The sequence below is a fragment of the Mytilus trossulus genome, chromosome 1 (genome assembly GCF_036588685.1).
Source record: "Mytilus trossulus isolate FHL-02 chromosome 1, PNRI_Mtr1.1.1.hap1, whole genome shotgun sequence".
Classification (NCBI taxonomy): domain Eukaryota; kingdom Metazoa; phylum Mollusca; class Bivalvia; order Mytilida; family Mytilidae; genus Mytilus; species Mytilus trossulus.
This window is the reverse complement of record NC_086373.1, coordinates 107,913,143-107,933,151: the sequence shown is the minus strand read 5'-3', so window position 1 is coordinate 107,933,151 and position 20,009 is coordinate 107,913,143. Positions and strand designations below refer to the sequence as shown.

At 31.9% G+C, this 20,009-nt stretch overlaps 1 protein-coding gene across 4 annotated transcripts in view; it reads left to right on the top strand.

The window, feature by feature from the left end:
- Positions 1–5,235, top strand: part of LOC134696700 (cyclin-G-associated kinase-like) — a 35,702-nt gene extending 30,467 nt beyond the window's left edge. For all 4 annotated transcript variants that reach the window (XM_063558625.1, XM_063558646.1, XM_063558630.1 and 1 more), the window contains 4 exons: positions 161–412; positions 1,340–1,488; positions 1,879–2,055; positions 3,398–5,235. In XM_063558625.1, coding sequence (XP_063414695.1) covers positions 161–412; positions 1,340–1,488; positions 1,879–2,055; positions 3,398–3,499 — 680 coding nt within the window. In that variant the 3' untranslated portion in view covers positions 3,500–5,235. The remainder of the gene's footprint in view (positions 1–160; positions 413–1,339; positions 1,489–1,878; positions 2,056–3,397) is intronic.
- The last annotated feature ends 14,774 nt before the right edge of the window (positions 5,236–20,009 follow it).

Sequence of the window (20,009 nt, the reverse complement as noted above, 5' to 3'; positions counted from 1 at the left end):
ACAACTTGTGTGAATAGTTGTCTCATAGGCAATCACAACACATCTCCTTATTTTTATATGAGTTACTATCTAGTGGTAACAATTTATAGAAAAATGTACCAATGTATCTATCTATCATGTCTATTAAACAATATTTGACAGAGTACTTTTTTTATCACAGGTAGTTTAGGTAGTATTGGAGGTAATAAGCAGTCTGCAGGGTGGCAACAGAAACCATCTCCGCAAGGTTCTCCTAAACTCAACAGGCCACAGGCAGTCATCAACAAAAATTCCCCTCAAGGATCCCCACAGATTCCTAGACCTCCACAGCATAAACCAAACTACAATGTCAACTTCCCTGCTCCTCCGAGTAACACAGGAAAATCTAGTGTGATAGGTGATAGAAGTGATCGAGGTGTACGGAAACCATTCGGTAAGTGAAACTTATCACAAACACAATAACATTCATTCAACTTTTAACCAATGGTTTTATGTTAAATGCATTTTATTATTAGCTTGTTTAAATTTAAGCTTTTGCTTGTCTGATTTCTGTGTTTAGGTAGTAAAACAGATAGTAAAGTATGCAATGAACTCCAAGTCTGAAGTAACTGACTGGAAAAATGGAAACAATAACCCTATAAACTGCTGGAAAAAAATGAGTTTGACTCTGTTAGGGAATAATAAGGTGTTAAAACCAGGTTCTGTGGTACTAAACTTACAACTTTTACATTTATATCAACTTTGGTATTCATAATGAATTCATATCTCCACTATCATGACTATATCTTGGGGTTTATCTTTGACTGTTGATTGTTTTATTTAGACTGAAACATCCTAGAAGCAGTATAATGATTGTTTTGTATTCACTGTACAGTTATTTCATTTTATCATGTTCTTATATTTTCCATCATAATATAACTCGTGCCATTCTAATTGCAGATAACTTTGGTAATACATTTAAATAAGATTTTGAATGCGTCTAAGCACAACATTTCACAATTCCTCCATCAGTTATTTACACCAATTGTTCACCATTTTACACATGTTACACTACATAAAGTATTTACCTCAATGTTTAAAGAAAGATTATACCTGCCACTCTCTAACCTGCACTTTACATTTATGAAATGAAAAGATTAAAGTTGCACAAATGTTATAATTCACTCTGTCTTTGTTTTTTCTTCATTATTTGATATGTTTTAAGTTAATGATAATAACAAAAAAGTTTCTTACTACTACAGCCAATATGTATTTATCATAGAGTCATGAGTGTTTATGTTAACAATTAATCCTTGAAATAAATACTAGTAAATTTTGATTGTTTAAACCATGTTGTTGATAATTTGACATTTTTTTTTAGGTCCTAAGCCGTCAGTATCTAATCATGCCTTTGAAGATCTGTTGGGATCACAGGGCTTTAGTGCTACAGCCAAAGCTAACGAACAAAAGACAATTGCCAGCATGAGGAGACAACAGTTAGTAGAAGATATGGATCCTGATAAATTAAAGGTAGATAACTGACAAATACACAAACACAGGCTTGTCAAATATCTTAATGATAATAAAAAAGATCACTGCTGTTCATAGTTAAAGACCATTTTGTATTTGTGTTGTTCAATTTCTGTCTCATATTTCATAAAAAACACATCTCCTTTAATTCACATTAAATTATATATTTTGTAAAATTTTAAAACATGAAATTGACATTTAGGTTTAGAATGGAGAAGGAAAAATGGTTGAATTTGTACATGTGTATGCTTTGAAATTAATCAATTAATTTTGCATTTTATTAGAATATTGAATCATATTCATTGCTATGGAATCACTGATAAAAATATGAACTTTTATACAACAAGTTGTTATGTATTGTCAGAAATCAATTGATTGATTTTATTATAGCTAATGGAATGGATACAGGGTAAAGAGAGAAATATACGAGCTCTTTTGTGTTCACTACATACAGTCCTGTGGGAGGGAGAGGAACGATGGAAGGGCATTGGAATGCACGACCTTGTCACACCAGAACAAGTAAAGAAAGTGTATCGTAAAGCTGTGTTAGCTGTTCATCCAGATAAGGTAAGTTTTATACATCTCTCATCAATAACCACATACATGAACTAAAGTTCTTTCTACACAAAAACATATGTAATGTAGTATATTCTATTGGACGTTTTGACACTTTTTGTCGAGCCTTCAACTTTTGTTGAAAAAGCGAGACATATTAAAGACTCTAAATTCCCCCATTGTTGGGAGTGTCCACAAATATTCACTCTGTGCTATGTTAAATGGTTTATTGTATTATTTCAATTTTAAAAAGCACTTAGGTAAATATAGTCAGGGTTTCCCCTGGGTCAATTATTTTTTTCGCCACCTCTTTCGCCAAAACAATATATTTTTCGCCACTTTATTATTTTTTTTGCCAAATATATTTTTCTTTCAAAATTTCTTTTTTTTCCAGCCCTCCCCCTTCCTTTAAATAAGAAGTGTTTTTTACAACAAAACGAAGAATCTTATCACTTGGAATTGATCCCTCGTGTAAGGTGTAGTCATTACATTGAAGGGTTACTCTCATGCCAACCTTTTGAATAGATTTCTTCATAACGACAGTTTTCTTGTCTAGACCATCGTAAATAAGTAAAACTATATGCTTGAAACACGTGTCTTACAGAAAAGACTTTGAAGTACCCACTCAAATCAATGAAAGTTATATGATAAAGTTTTAAATCAGAGACCTTTCTAGCTTTTGAACATTTTTATAACAATAATTTTCTTTTCATAAGAAGGAGATGAAGCGTAAATTTTGCTTCAAACACGTGCGTCGCAAAGCGGTAAATAAATTCATTTGTGACATGTGCAGAAGCCATTTAACCATATCATGTTGTCATATCGTATAATCAACACCTTTATTAATTAGTCCTTTGATGTCGATAGCTATTAATGCAATCAGCTGATTATTGATTTTCTGTCAAAATCTTAATGAGTTCAAGGTGAATTCCAAGTATTGTCTGAGAGGTAAAGTCAGAGAAACCCGAAAAAAGTAAATAAACAAGATGGCTGAAAATAAATCGTTATATGTATTTCTTTCGCCAAATTCTTTCGCCAATGATGAATTTTAATCGCCACAATTATTATTTTTTCGCAAATTGCGAAAATGGCGACCGCCAGCGGAAACCCTGAATATAGTACATAAAATGCAATCAAAACTCTATGGTACTGACTTTATGTCAAAATCTTAAGGTGTCTCACTACCAAAACATTTTAAAAATTGGAGTTATCTTCCTTTGTCCAGAATTTTAGTTAAATCAACAACAACCAATGTTTCACTGAAATATTTGATTTTACTCACCACTGATGAATTAAAGCTCTTTGATTTTGATTATTCTACCTACAAATGAACAAATCTGTCATTTATTTACAGCTGACAGGATCTCCACATGAAGATATGGCTAAAATGATATTTATGGAATTAAACGATGGCTGGGCCCAGTTTGAGGAGGAAGGAATGAAAGCTTTATACTAACAATCACATGATCATGGACAGTTTCTGCACTTTGGAAGTATTCAATCATTATCTAGGTCATATGTAATCTCTGTAATTTTAATGTTCTCAGTTTCACTAGTCAATGCTTTGTATAGGACTGTGCTGTATGTTTATTTAAGTTTTAACATCACTTTATCATTTCATTGATGTTAAAGGCCAGACTACTTTAAGTGTTTGGTCAATCAGTATTTCATCAAATTATTTGGATTAATAGGATGAATTTCATACATTTGAAGGTATGGCATGAATTGCTTTAATAATTTACATAAAAAGGACATGAAGAATAAAGTAGGTTTTCCAGTTAGGTACGAAATTCTAAAAAAATCTTTGAATACAATTTGAAGACAAAAATTTAAAAAAATCAAGTAACTATTGAAGGATACCATAACCCCATGTCAATCATCTTTTTCTTTGAAGATTGAAAATACCTGATATCCCATATATAAAGATTGAAATTATCTAGTACTTTATCCAAATTGTGAAAAGAGCAGTATTCAACATCCAAATGGTCTATTTTATTTTCTGTTTTAATATTTATATAAATTTGTTGCTTTTTGATGAAATATGTTAAACTTAATATCTTAACTATTGTACTTAGGTGTGAATTATATAGTTACAGAAAAAAATACCTTTAACAGATGAGACCATGTTTTAATCCTCTTTTATTTTTTAAGTACGTTTTATAATCTAGATATAGTTTACCAATGTTTTACATTTCTTTACTGTTCATACTTATTCCTGCTTCCTTGTCCTTTTAAGTGAGCATATGGCACAAACGTGTCTATTGTTCCCAAAAGTGTCCGACTTCAGACCCCTTCAAACAGGCCCACTTTTAAACACCAGAACATGATCATGTCTTCTCTTTAGGTAGGGATTCCTTTAAATATGTTTATTTTACTTCCCTATGTAAACATTGTATATGACCCACAATCTTACTGTTTGTGCAATATAATGGTTTATAATGTATTTTGCTTAGTATTCAGTATTTATGTTCATTATTATCTAAATTTAATACATTATTTAAGATTGGAAACCATAAATACAAGACAATGAATTGAAAATGATGTGTACAAATAAAAAGTTATATGTTATTATCTGTTATGAACTAATTAATGTATGTTCTCAATCTTTAGTATTTATCTATGTATGTAAAAACATTCAATTGATTAGCAGGTTCTGTTCACATATCTATATTTCCCCAAGGTTAGTAAGCATGTATTTTGTATATTTTTGGAATATCTGTGATAACTATTGCGTAATCTTAATAACACACAGGCACTTTCTGTAGACGTAGGTATTGACTTTCTACAAATCTCTTTAAGAGTTCTATATATGAAGTATTATCTATTGTTCCTTGGACATATGTGCAATCAGTGAAAATCATACATTTTAGCATTTTTGAAATATTATTTCTGTATGTATAGCAAATAAAAGTATGAATAAGATTTTAGAAGAAAAGTGTTGACATTAGTTGTTATTGTCACTTACATATGTTTCTGTTTTATAATGAACAATTTTGAAAATAGGTATTTAGATGTTTAAGAAGATAAAGAAAATAAATGTTTTTTTGCACTAGCAAATACATCAGTGAAAGTTGTTATATCAGAATGAGATTAGGTGCATTTTAAATTTGTGTATATTAGTTAATGATAAGCACTGTTTGTTGTCTGTAAATAGTGGATAATTACGAATAGGTCAATAAATATGCATCAGTATGTCAGTGTTCTTATATATTCTCATCTTCGCTAGCCAAGGGTTACGATCCATTGCCGCATTCTTCACCCTTGGCGGATTGAGCCAACATTTCGGAGACACAAGGTAAGGATTTTTATTGGTTGCTGTCAAAATTCGCTGCATCCAATCAAAAAGCACCTATAACATCATCACGTGTAAATGTAGAAAGTGTTTGTAAACAATTACCACATGTTTATTGTGCAACAAGTATTTACACCCCTAAACATCCGACTATATTTAATGACAACTTGAATGTTTTTAATCATCCAATATAAGTTCTTGTGTATGTTTCATGCACAAATGCATGAATGTTGACGTATATTTTCATTTCCGCCTTTAGCAAGTTTGTAGAATCTAGACGATCCTGTGTTTTTACCTCCAAATTGAAGAGTTAAAATGCTACCATTGGTCAAGAATAACTTATTCGGAATGGGCGTGATTTTTATATTCCAATAGATGGCGCAACATTGTTATCACAAATGTTGGCTCAATCCGCCAAGGGTGAAGAGAGTGGCAGTGGTTTGTAACCCTTGGCTAGCAAAGATGATATATTCTATGGTCACAACAGTATAGATTCTTGTGCATTGTTTATCGGATTATCCAATCTAGGAAAATGCAAAGCCTTAGAGTTATCTTCCTTTGTTAAGATTTTTTTTAAATCAACTACAACTTATGTTTTATACAATGCAATATTTAATTTTTCTCACTGATAAGGTATAACTAATTTTGGGCTCAGCCAGAAAGCACATACCAGAAAGTAGTACATATTTAACACAAAAAAGTTCCTATACATGAGTGTAACTTTCAAAATATGTAGAATATTTAGGTATATTTGGTATCAAATTAATGCTGAATGACTGGTGTGAATTATAAACCACTTTTTGACTTAAAATTTTAAATATAATAAAACTTTAGAATTTTTTTTTAATAAGGGTACATATGACAATGTCAAACAATTCAAACGAGAAAAACTAACGGCTTAATTTATGTACAAATGTGAATGAAAAACAGATCTGTAAAACATAACAAAGCAACAATCATATGCCGTTAAAGGTATGTTGATTTTTTTCAGCACAAGACATCATAAAGTGTTGCATTGACATGTAATGATTTTCACTTTATTTGAAAAGAGCTGTGCATGCTTGAATTGGAGGAATTAAACATAGAAAGCAATAAGGTCATGAATTAGTGATGTATCTCCATAAATGAAAGCAATCTTCCCTTCAGTGCTTACAAGCACTTTGATTTTTGACCTCCTGAATATACTGTAAAGAAAGGTATCAAAAGTATTTCTTATATTTACAAGGTATTGATTGACATATTTCAAGTTTGATTTAATTCTCATCTGATGGATGGATGTCCAGAGGGGGAGGTTAATCAATAATTGTTATACAGGAATTGAAATTTCCAGCATAAGGCTAGACATCCTGATGTTATCAGGGGATAAGTATAGTACAAGTTGTGTCAACTGTGCACTGAAAATTGCTTGCACATTATGCTTTGTATCGAGTGCTTAGGAAAAGTTCCTGCTACAGCAATGGTTTTCATTATTTTACTTACAGCAAGAACAAACTTAGTCACAATAAAGGAATAAAGATTGGGTATTACACTTTTGTAGCATTGGTTTTGTAAAATTTTGTACAATTTACCTTGTTGTATCCATCAAACTTATTTGAACATTACAAAAGAACATTCAAAAGAAATCTTTTCATCACATAATAAGATTTTCAATATTTAAAATTGAGAATGGAAATTGGGAATGTGTCAAAGAGACAACAACCCAACCAAAGAAAAAAACAACAGCAGAAGGTCACCAACAGGTTTTCAATGTAGCGAGAAATTCCTGCACCCGGAGGCGTCCTTCAGCTGGCCCCTAAACAAATATATACTAGTTCAGTGATAATGAACGCCATACTAATTTCCAAATTGTACACAAGAAACCAAAATTAAAATAATGCAAGACTAACAAATGTCAGAGGCTCCTGAATGGGGACAGGCGCAAAAATGCGGCGGGGTTAAACATGTTTGTGAGATCTCAACCCTCCCCCTATACCTCTAGCAAATGTAGAAAAGTGAACGCATAACAATACGCACATTAAAATTCAGTTCAAGAGAAATGGAATCTGATGTCAGAAGATGTAACCAAAGAAAATAAACAAAATGACAATAATACATAAACAACAGACTACTAGCAGTTAACTGACATGTCAGCTCCTGACTTCAATTAAACTGACTGAAAGATTATGATTTCATCATATGAACATCAGGCACAATCCTTCCCGTTAGGGGTTTAGTATCATAACATATATATAAGAAGAACATAACCCGTGTGATCCCAACAAATGTTTTTTGAATAAATGTGTTTAGTTCCGATGCAAAGACTCTATAAGTGAATCAATATTAACGCCAAAATATGCAATCTTTTAACGACCTGACAACAGTATCGTAACTATATCCCTTCTTTATAAGTCTATTCAAAGGTTTTGTTAGTTTCTGAGGTGAATACTGAAACCTTTGTGCTTTATAAAGAATATTTCTATATAAAATTGGATGTGAAATACCTGAATAAGAAGTCTGCATGTTGAGCTATATTTACGAATGATGTCCTTATACCGATGATAAAATTTAGTAAATGTTTTGACTAGTTTCTGATATCCAAAACCAAGGTGTAATAATTTTTCAGTAATACATAAATTTCTCACGTTAAACTCTAAAACATTGTTACATACACGAGCAAATCGTTCAAGTTGAGATATATAAACACCATAAGATGGTGACAAGGAAACGTCACCATCTGAAAATGGATAATTAACGATAAGAAATGAAAAATCATCTCTTTTATCATAAATTTTAGTATTAAGCTTTCCGTTAGTGATATAGATATCAAGATCTAGGAAAGGGCAGTGGTCATTGTTAGTATTAGCTTTATTTAAAGTAAGTTCAAAAGGATTAATTTCTTTAATATATATACTGATGTCGTCATTATTGAGAGCCAAAATATCATCCAAATATCTAAAAGTATTATTACATTTGTTTATCAGATGTTGTTTCGATGGGTCTTTGCTGATTTTTGTCATAAATTGTAACTCACTACAACACTACAAAACAGGTCCGCAATAAGTGGTGCACAGTTGGTCCCCATTGGAATTCCGATAATCTGACGATATACGGAATCCCCAAAGCGAACAAAAATGTTATCTATTAAAAATTCAAGGGCATATATAGTATCAAAGCATGTCCAACTGACATAGTTTTTTTGTGTATTGCTACTAAAAATTGACCTAAAAGAGTTTGAACATAAATATTCACATTCCGACTTTTTAAATGCCCATTTAATTAGGCGTGTGATTTTTTTCTTAATGAGAATGTGAGGCAATGTGGTATACAGGGTAGAAAAATCACCAATATAAGCATGCAATTTATCAAGTACTTCCAACGAGTTCTTGACACTCCAAAAGTAATTAAATCCACTATTTTTGAAGGCCTTATTTGAACAATTTATTATGAGGTTTTTAATTGTACCAAGTGTGCTGGTAAGAAGAATAGACAATTTAGTAGTTGAACAATGGCTTGAAGACGATATTCAATATTTGAATATATTTGAATTAAAGTGCTACAAGATCGTCAAATGAATTAAGGTGGATATACTCTCGATGAGTATTTTATGTTGTATTGCTAATTGTTTTTTCTTTAGAAATAGAAGTGAGGGATACCGCACTGCATTTGGGTTATTCATAACTAGGAAAAACTCTGATTTCTTAGTTTTTGAATTTTGGTCTGTGTAAGGACTATTATCAATTGATAGATGTAGCAAGTAGTGATGTGAATGTAGTTCTGATTGGGTGTATGTTGGGATAATATTATTTTCAGTATTTTATTGGTTAAGGATGTACTTAGGTGAGGTTTTGCAATTTGTGATAGATGTTTGGAATCCTTGTTTTTTTCCATACAATGGAAGGTGAAATATTTTGCCCTTTAACACCCATTTATCTTTTTATATAAGACTCAATTGCTCATAAAAGGTCATTTGCCAAATTTTTTTTGATTATTTCTAATGATTAAAGATCCAAATAAAACCAATGCAAATATAAGGTAAAAGTCCGAGTCAGACTTTTCCCGCCATATTTAAAAAGTCAAAATATCTTGAAAATAAGCTCCATGACCCATCAATATTTTTAGCTTATTTTGTTTTTAAACCAATGCTCCTTCCGACTAAACATCAATTTTGAATTTTTGTTTTTTTTTAATTTCACCTAGGTACATCCTTAAGTTAACCAGGCTATCCAGTGTAAACTATTGAAGCATTTAGCAAGTTAATTAGAAAGTATTATTACATTCTGATAGATCAAATACATCTTGTTCTTCCAATTTACGATTGGGTAATCAATAAATGTAGTTTAACCCAACAAAATGTACATCACCGAACCCTTGCAAAAGCTCTCTGATTCGTTCATATATATCCTATTGCATGGTAAAGTTTGTAGCCCTTTATAAAAAATAAAAATTAGAATCACAAAAAATGAACTCCGGGGAAAATTAAAAATGGAAGGTCCTTAAACAAATGGCAAAATTTAGTAGCTGAAACACATCAAACGAATGGATAACAACTGCCATATTCCTGACTTGGTAGATATACCATTCACTCAGTCAAAATGTTCCAGTCTTACAGGACCTTCCTTTTCTCGTTCTCATCCTGAATATGAATGCATGAAACACATATTGATTCGGTGATTTCTGGTGTTTTATTGGCTATAATGTGATGTCTGGTTTTTGTGTAAAGATTGCATGAAATGCAATCAAAACCCTATGTTTCTGACTTGATATCTAAATTTCTCAAGGCTTATCACTACCTTGTTAATACAAAAATATAGTGCATTGATCATATCATTCTATACATCATACCCAGAAACCAGAAATTTATCAATGTAATATATGCTCAGATGCCAAGTCACAAAACGATGTTACACTTGTCAAAAAATTACATAACTTTTGCATGATGCAGGAATTTAATACCTTCTAAAAATATAAATGACTTCATTGTTAAAGTTGTCTTTAAAAATCGGAGTTATAACCTATTGTCCAGAATTTTAGTTGAATCAACCACAACAAATGCTTTATACAATGCAATTTTGAATTTTACTTCCTACTGATAAATTAACGCAATCTTTAGCCTTCTGTGCTTACAAGCACTTTTATTGTTGGCATGAGCTGGAGAGAACCATCAACTCACAGACGGAAAACTATCAATCCTACCCAATTAAGATTGACGTGGAACGTGCCTGCAACTCAAAACCTAGGGTTTCTAAGCATTGGTTAGCAAGTGAAATGTAAAATCACTATTAAAAATACTGAACTGAAAATCAATTATCATTTGGAAAAATCGAAAGCTCAAACACAACAAACAATGGTTAACTAATGTCATATCCCTGACTTTGTTAAGGCATTTTCTTATGTGTAGACAAAACCGGGTTTATAGCTAGCTAAACATTTCACTGGTATGGCAGTTGCATAAAATTCCATATATTAATAACGATGTTTTGAACAGTACATGAACTTCTTAAAAAACTTTTGCCACTGGCTGATGAGTTATACACAATCATTTAACCTCTGTATATATTTCGCACAAGCATACACGTATGGTAACATCTTCACTAACAAAAGGAATAGGCATCCTACATGTAAGTGAAGGCCTTGTAGGTCCTTAATTCCTACAAGGTTGGGACCATCACCCAAAAAAACATTCACAACCTTCCTTTTGAGGTATTGAATCTTGATTTAATTTCATGGGGATCCCTACAATCAAACTAAAGTTATAGTCTGGAAGCTATGTGTCTTCGGACGACGACGACGACGCTAACAACGACATGATAGAAAAATACGACCCCAGCTAATTAGTTGGTCCTTGGTCTATTTATAGATATCGGAAACACCAATTTGCAGATATCTATTCACCTACGACTAACACTGTATAATTTCGATTAACAACATTCTTGTTTAATCAATAGCTAAAGCGTGTTTAAACTTGTCATTATATTGCGAAATGACCGTAAACGGGTTTAGACGCCTCAATAATTCGTTGTAAAGAATTGGAAATTCATGGCCTATTTATAGATATTGGAAATCCCTGGCCTATCTATAGATACTAGAAATCCCCGGTATATTTATAGATATTGGAAAACCCATCTGAAACACAATGGCACTGTGCTATGTGTTCATTTAAAAAAAAAGACAACTTTAAACGCCATAAACGAAACCATGGTAAACAACCAGTCCAAATTGGTGATGGTGTTACCATGACATGAAAAGCCGAATGCATGCAACTTCAAAACGCAAACCGATGACATTCCTGAAAAGATGATGATGATGATGATGATGATGATGATAATGATTTAAAACTCATTAGTATATAAACTTATACAAAATTTTATTGATAAATAAATAAATGAAAGACACATGTGTGAGGTCTATGTTTATACACTCATGTAGTTATCAAGTATGTACATGAATGTATTTATATGGGTTTATTAAATCTCAAGTTAACAAAACATGGAAAGAGTCAATGTACATATATAAATGATAATTGTTCTTTTATGATTCATCATTAAGCTCCTTATACAAGTATGGCTTTATGCCAGTTCTCATGAAACTGTGAACGAATTCATATAAGCACACCAAGACGTACAAATTAAATTAATTGTATACACGTTAAACGAAAAATAACACTTTGAATCTATATACATTATAAGTAACAAATGTTGCTACATTTCAGCAATGTTATAACTATAATGTTAAGGCATAGGTAATTTACAATTACTAATTTCATGAGGAATCCAAATAAACCTTATTACAGTTAGTGCAGCGAAAACGATAAAAATAGTACATAATACAAATCATTGAGATTTGAGATATTGGTAATGATATCGTCGTATTTGTGGATGTTGCCATACCCACACATCCACATCTTTATATCATGTAACGTACATGATTTTATGTCATTGAGTACCCCAGATTTAAACTCAATGTTTGTACCTAATATAAACCAGTGCAGATGAAATTAAAACCTCAATTTTAAAATCAATGTTATTAAAACCTCAACTTTAAACTCACTGTTATTAAAACCTCAACTTTAAACTCAATGTTATTAAAACCTCAACTTTAAACTCAATGTTTGTACCTAATATAAACCAGTGCAGATGAAATTAAAACCTCAACTTTTAACTCAATGTTTGTACCTAATATAAACCAGTGTAGATGAAATTAAAAGCTAAACTTATCAAGCTGAAAATTACACATTTTCTTGAAGACGAAAATATTAAAGTGACCAAAAATTCATGGTTGATAATAAGATCGTAATTGACATTTGGCATGTGTTCTGGTCAGTGTCTGATAACTCGTTTTTTTCCAATCTAGCCATTGACAATGTGCTTGTAGTAAACTGAGGTATTATTTTTAATGTCGTTTGAAAATTCAATCCGGATCAATCCGCGATCAGAATCTGCATTATCAGCACACTCATGTGAAGAGGTACCTGACCATCTTTTTTTCTCTCTTTTGTAACTTTTCAGCTTCATCTGAAATGATAATATACATAAATTGAATTCTATAGAAAAATCAAAAAAAAAATCATTTAATCAGTTGATGTGTGCTATATAAAATTTGATAGAGGACCAATCAGTTAAAAGTATCAATACATGTTGCTTTAGTTCCCGTACTGTTTCTGTTGTAAACTGTTGTATAATATTAATACATAGAATGTAAATCTAACAATTTATAATAATTACTGAACAATCTCCCTGTAACAGTGTTTGTTCAGTAAAACTAACTCTGCAAGGGTGCCCTGTCAAATGATGTAGACATGGTGTTCATTATAACAGCAATAGTGCAATAGATCAGATTTTAGATTTAAAAATAGATCAGATTTTAGATTAAAAAGGGTTCTTACATACTAGTATAGATGTTTGAATGAACAAATTTGAAAAATGTTTTGCAATGATAGAAATGAAACAATTTCTGGATAACTAATTTCTATTCATTTATTTTATTACAATTTCACAACTGTTGATGCATTTGTATAGAATAGCTATTAAACCAATTGTTGATAAACCCCATATTCGTATTGAACACATTTGAATAAATGTCAGCTCACCATGTATGACACTCTCCTCTAGGTCTCTAAGTTTGTAAACAAGGTCCATAGGTGTCTTGTTTTTCATCCAGAGTTTCAACTAGTGATCACAATCACGAGAAAAACCTTCTGATGTAGGTATCTCCCCTAACGGATGATTACCAATGTCGCAAAAGGCACAATATAACTTTTAAGGTCGTTCCTCTGAAAGTAAAATGTCCATATATTAAAAAGTGTTCGTGTAAAAAGTTTTGGATTTGAGCAGATTTCTGACATTATAGTTAAAAAAAAGACCCCATTATATATACTTGATTGATTTCTCAAGGTCATACGACGACACATTAAACAACATACAATAGAATCATGCAACAGGAGTTGCTCCATGGTTTATTTCGAAAAAGAAAACGGTTTTGAATAAATTGCTGGTTTTGATTCCCAACTGTATCTTACCGTATTTCACCGCCAGACATTTTGCTAACTTTCTCCCTAATTTAGGCACTGTATCTGAAGTTGTGTATTTAATAGCATCACCTGCTTCTAGGATGCAATCATCTGTAATTGTGTCCTGTTTTACTTTGGTAAGAAGACTTTTGACGTCGGTTAACCTTTCTAAGATTATTCTCATGTTTCTGTCCTCTGTAGACAGCCTCATCTCTAACTTGGCATCCATGTTGGAAAGAAGACTCTGGAACAATTGGCTTAAAATGAGTACACACATAACTACATATCTACTATAACTGTGCATTTGTTTGTAACTTTATATGACTTGTTCCTAATCTTGTCGATAACCAGAATCAACAGTTGTGTTGAAATGGAGTATATAATATTGTATGTAAAGCATCGACGCCATCAATTAGTGACGCGTCGAGAGTAAACTTAATCAAATGACCAATTGATGCCGTTGGAGCTTCAATACAGTTATCTTGTTCGAGACATTTATGACTTACAAGTATATAGGTTGGTTATAATAACATTAACGGTACGAATTTGTCTGCACCAGATGCGCATTTCGACAATATATGTCTCTTCAGAGTTGCTCCTGGCCAAAAAAGAGCTATAATCCAAAAGTTCCAAAAAGTATAGCCAAATCCGTGAAAGGAATCAGAGCTTTGCAAGAGGGAGATACATTCCTTAATATACAATATTTTTTATCATTTTGTAACAGCAAATTTAATAACACAAAGAAATCCGTATTTTCATGCCAGTACCGGAGTAAACTTCTCAATATCATTCCATTTGCTTTGCAGGATATGTTCGTCTTTTCTGTATTTCAATCTAGATTGAAAAGCGGAAGCATCAAGGTGGTATGGAAGTCTAAAATAAAAATGATAGAATTTGTTCATGATTTGCCAAACCGTTGTAAATATTGATATATGTTTAAAAATATAATAAAAAAGAAAGGTTAGCGTGCATTTTCTCAAGCTTAAGGTGGTGAGTAAATGGCACATTCGGATGAATTATACAGGGAAATACACCATTGTATTATTGGAAACTAAACAAAATGAAAAAATTGGAAAATAAATTACGGAAAGATAGCTTTTAGACAAGACTTTGAGAATATCAAAAGAAAAGAAAGGGTCACCGAACGTTTATTCCGGCTAAAATACAAAATACTAGTAGGAAATGCAATGCACTGTTGCAGAGTTATCTCCTCTTAAAATGTCAAATAAAAAAATAAAAAATCAACCAAAATAATATATACTTGTATCAATATTAATATTTATAAGTTAAATTCTTATAAATTAATTCTTTTGATTGAAAATTCACACTAGTTATCTGCATTCCTGCATCAAATTTTGCTAACCTAATTGAAAATCTGGACCTTAGAATATCTGTTTTTTAAATTCAAGATTGCGAAAGACACCCAAACCACATTATAATGATGCAGCGTTCTGTCCACATTGAAGCCACAATCAAAACAGACATAAGGCCAAATCAAATTCAATGTAAAAGGATAGACCAGAAAGGTAATGTCAATTAAGGCTATGGAAAGATAAACCTGGTTAGAAAAACCTAGCGTTTGCAATATTCAATATCATATGAATATTACTTTTATATGTTCCGGACCATATGAGTATTTGGACCATACGCGTATGGTCGAACCATATGTGTATAATACTCGTTTGGTTATTAACGGACCGGACCATATGAGTATTTGGACCATATAGGTATTTTTTTCACATTACATTATAAACGCATCAATACAAAAATTATCTAAAAAAAGCAATGATGGTTACATGAAATGTCTTAATTTTATAATTCAAAGACTACGTAAAAATTAAATATTGATGCCTTAGTTAGTTTTCATCGCTAATTACATTCTTGCATGTAGGCTTGCGGTGACAGTTACTTCCACACGGTATCATAGCTTTTTTGCAATTACTAGTCCTTGTTGTGCACGATCCTTTTCATTTACATCTTTTGTTTGCGAATGAAAAGTTAGCCTTTTTGCAGCTGCGTACAGTAATACCGAGGTCTTGGGCCATTCCGATATATCCACGATGTTTTAAGAAGCTCTAGATCTCAAATATCGTAACACGACTGCAATACACCATGTTCACAAAACAACTTAAATAAATGTGTTACTTTCAATTGACTTCTTGTGTAACAGTTCATTAAGAAATTTTTGAAATATTTTTTTGAGTTGACATATTGCCATTCACTCGTTATAACAAATCGGCCATAACCATCGGTAATTACCATCGGCAATGACCATTGGTATAAAATGTGTTTATTATAGTTTTGACAAGTAAATAAAATTAACAGTTTGAAACTTCTAATTTTTTTTTAGCTAATCTTTTTGTTTAGATTATATAAATTAATATAAAATTACCTATATGATAGTGTCTTTTTAATGAACAGTCATACCCTATGAAGAATTGAAACGTATTTAACGTAAACTGTAACAGAGTGTTAATTACCCCGACCATACGCGTACGGTCGGACCATACGCGTATGGTCGGACCATAGGAGTATATACCCATATGGTCATGACCATACGCGTATGGTCCAAATACTCATATGGTCCGGAACATATATATAAACAGTTGATATCCATTCATATGATGTGTTTGAGCTTTTGATTTTGCTTTTTGATTGAGGAATTTTCGTCTTGAATTTTGCTCGGATTTTTTTTTATATGTTTTTATTGCCTGTGGTTATATTTGGTTTTGTTTTTAGAGATTAAAATTATAACACCATATTGATTGCTCTACCCATATTTTTGACATTTTTACTTAGAAATAAGTCAGAAGATGTCTCAACTTTCCATCAAAGTCACAATTTCATTTTGTTTTGTTCACAAATAGTTTCCAATATTTATGGACGTTTATTCAACTGGCATTAAGTGAGCTAAACCAGTTATAAAAAAGTAAAATAACAAAAAGGCGGAACTCAGAGGAAAACTCAAAACGAAAAGTTCCTACTTAAAAGATTTTGTTTTGTAATGCTGACTTGGTGCAGGCATTTTTTTATGCAGAAAATGGTGGATGAAAAACCTGGTGTAATATTTTATAGCTAGATAAACTTCTCACTAATATGAATGTCGGATAACATGTCATTATATTGACTTCAATGTTTGAACGAACAAACAAAACAGAATAAAAAGTAAAATTATCAAAGATATGGGTGGAGCCTTCAACATTGTGTTATAATCTTGATCACTATGATATATATTATATTATAAATGAGCCAATTCAAAAGTAAAACAATAAGGCATATAGACAATACACATTTCCAAAAAAAGAAAATCAAGAATACAAAATCATTACATTAAAACAATGACGAAATGTATTATTAACTGGACACGTCAAATAAATATTTCTTAAACAAACCAAAACAGTTAAAGTAATAATGTACAAAGACAAATAAAAGGACACTTTAACACATTATTAAGATGATAAACAAACTCAGTACATAGAATGTATACTGCAAGACCATTCGTGTATTATCTGTAAGATATATATGAATATTTATCAACAAGGTATTGGTATTTTCCGATGTCTTTGTTTAGTAGAAGGAAGAAACATTCTTTGACATTTTCGACTCAGACAGACCCCGCGGTGACGTTTTAAAAAGTCTGAGTAGCAACTACGAGCTCTTGAATACCAAATTAATCGGGTATATCCCATATGCAAGTGAAGCTGGTATATTGCTACTCCAGTGGTGGAAATTGGTGATTTTTAAACTGAAATCGTCTCGTTTGTCATAGATTCTGATACTGAAATGACCGATTACGTCAAATTCGAGGTAAAAGTCTATAATTATATATCAAAGGTACCAGGATTATAATTATATTCTTAAACACCAGACGCGAGTTTTGTCTACATAAGACTCATCAGTGACGCTCAGATCAAAATAGTTGTAAAGCCATACAAGTAAAGAGTTGACGAACATTGAGGACCTAAAACTTTTAAAAAAAAATGAGACAGACGAAATTGATTTTTTTTTTAGCAATGTCTATTTATAAAGCATTTCTAGTGGTGTTCATATCTGTCATCTATTCTTTTAATGATCCTTTATGTGATCCTTGTTTCTACAGTGATCTAAAAAAAAATGGGGTTCTGGTAATTTTTTGTTAATGTAAAGCATATGTGGAATGGGCAGCCCTTCCATTGTTAAGTTAATTAGATGACGTCATAATCAACTTTTATCAGAGTAACTTGAATAAAATTGCTTCGCCGAGCTCAACTGGATACGACCGAAGTTCGGGCCAAAATTGACACAATATTGAAGCTTGATACAGGTCTGAATTTGGATTCTTAAATATTTTACACATTATGTATGTTCTGACACAGAGTAAATGTAGTCAAAGAACTTGAAATGAGTTATATAATTTGAATTCATATCCAATTAAAGATTTCTTGCTGTTGTGCAATATATGTGTTGTTGCGCAATATTTAGTAAATATGTTTTAAGACTATACACGAAATGGCGAAATAAATTGTGAATTTCAATTTTTCTGTCGAAAATTTACAATTTCTAAAATCTTAAGAGGAAAAACAAATTGATCGCCCCCCCCCCCCCCCCCCCCCCCCCCCCCAATTTTTGGTATTGATTCTTGTGGTAAAACTTCCGAGCAATCACAACACACAAGTTAATGTCCTGAAACAAGAAAAAGGCTTGTTTTGGTCAATCCTTTTAGCCCTTAACTTCAACATGGTTGGGACCATCACATCGAAAAACACTCACAACCTTCCTTTTGTGGTATTCAATCATTTGACCAAATTTCATACTCTCAAACGAAGACTATTGTCCGGAAACCATGTGTCTTCGGATGACAACTACCCGACAACACCTGATAGAACAATACCACCCCGTCTAATTAGTAAAGTTTACCTATTTTGTACAATGGAAGTTCTTGGTCTATTTATAGATATCGGAAACACTCATTCTTCAATATCTATTCACCTACGACTAACACTGTATACTTGAATTTAACAACATTATTTTTTAATCAATATTTAAAGCGTGTTTAAACTTGTCATTATTGTACAATATAACCGTTAACGGGTTTAGACGTCTCAATAATCAGTTTCAAAGAAGTGGAAATCCCTGGCCTGTTTATAGATATTGGAAATCCCCGGTCTATTTATAGATATTGGAAATCCCCAGTCTATGTATATATATTGGAAATCCCCAGTCTATTTATAGATATTGGAAAACCCATCTGGAAGAAAATGGCACTGTGCCATGCGGTCATTTGAATAAAAAATAACTTCAAACGTCATAAACGAAACCATGGTAAACAATTAGTCCAAATTGGTGGTGGTGTTGCCATGACCCACAAGGACGAATGCATGCAATTTGAAAGCGCTTAATGGAAACATATATAATCAGAGCAATAGGATTGAATACATTCAAACCGATTACATTCATGAAAAGTTATGTTGAGGAGGAGGAGGAGGGGAAGGATGTTGACTATGAAAGCTAACCTGTAAAGATTTAAGGACGCCTTATTATGTATGTCATTCTATATTGATCATACCATGTGTACAGAGGGCCACTTGGGAAAAGTACTTGAGTATTTAGTACAATCCAGTGAACCCAGTGAGTTTCCAAGTGCTTCATAAACGTTCAAATTTGTTTGAACATATGTAAAATTCATCGCCAGGTTATATAGAATACGAAAATAGCTACAACATATAGCTTGCAATTGACCTCTGAAAAGTTCGTTTAAGCGGAACAAAGTTATCGTTATTAGATAAACGATCAATGGGCTATCGATTTAAAAGACATGTCTATATTTTCGAAATTTTACAGTAAATTGAATTCATAATATTAGTGGTTGATATATTCTCCAAAAATGTATGTCTAAATCCATGGCAAATGCTTTGAAACATGTTTTATCAGAAGGAATATCAACAAACAGATTAAGAATAGAAAAAGGACAAGAATTCAAATCAAGAATAGTGGAAGCTGTTCTGAAACAGAAATATTTAATATCTATTTGTCCAAATACTGAAAGCACTGCCAAATACGTTAAATAAGTGATCAAGGATATTAGGTAGAAAATAATAATAAGATGAATAACCAGAAAGCAGCCTTATGATTATTTTGATAACTTGTAGAGCTCACGGTTACAACAATACATCCCATAGAACGTTTGGTATGACGCCAGATAGTGTCTCT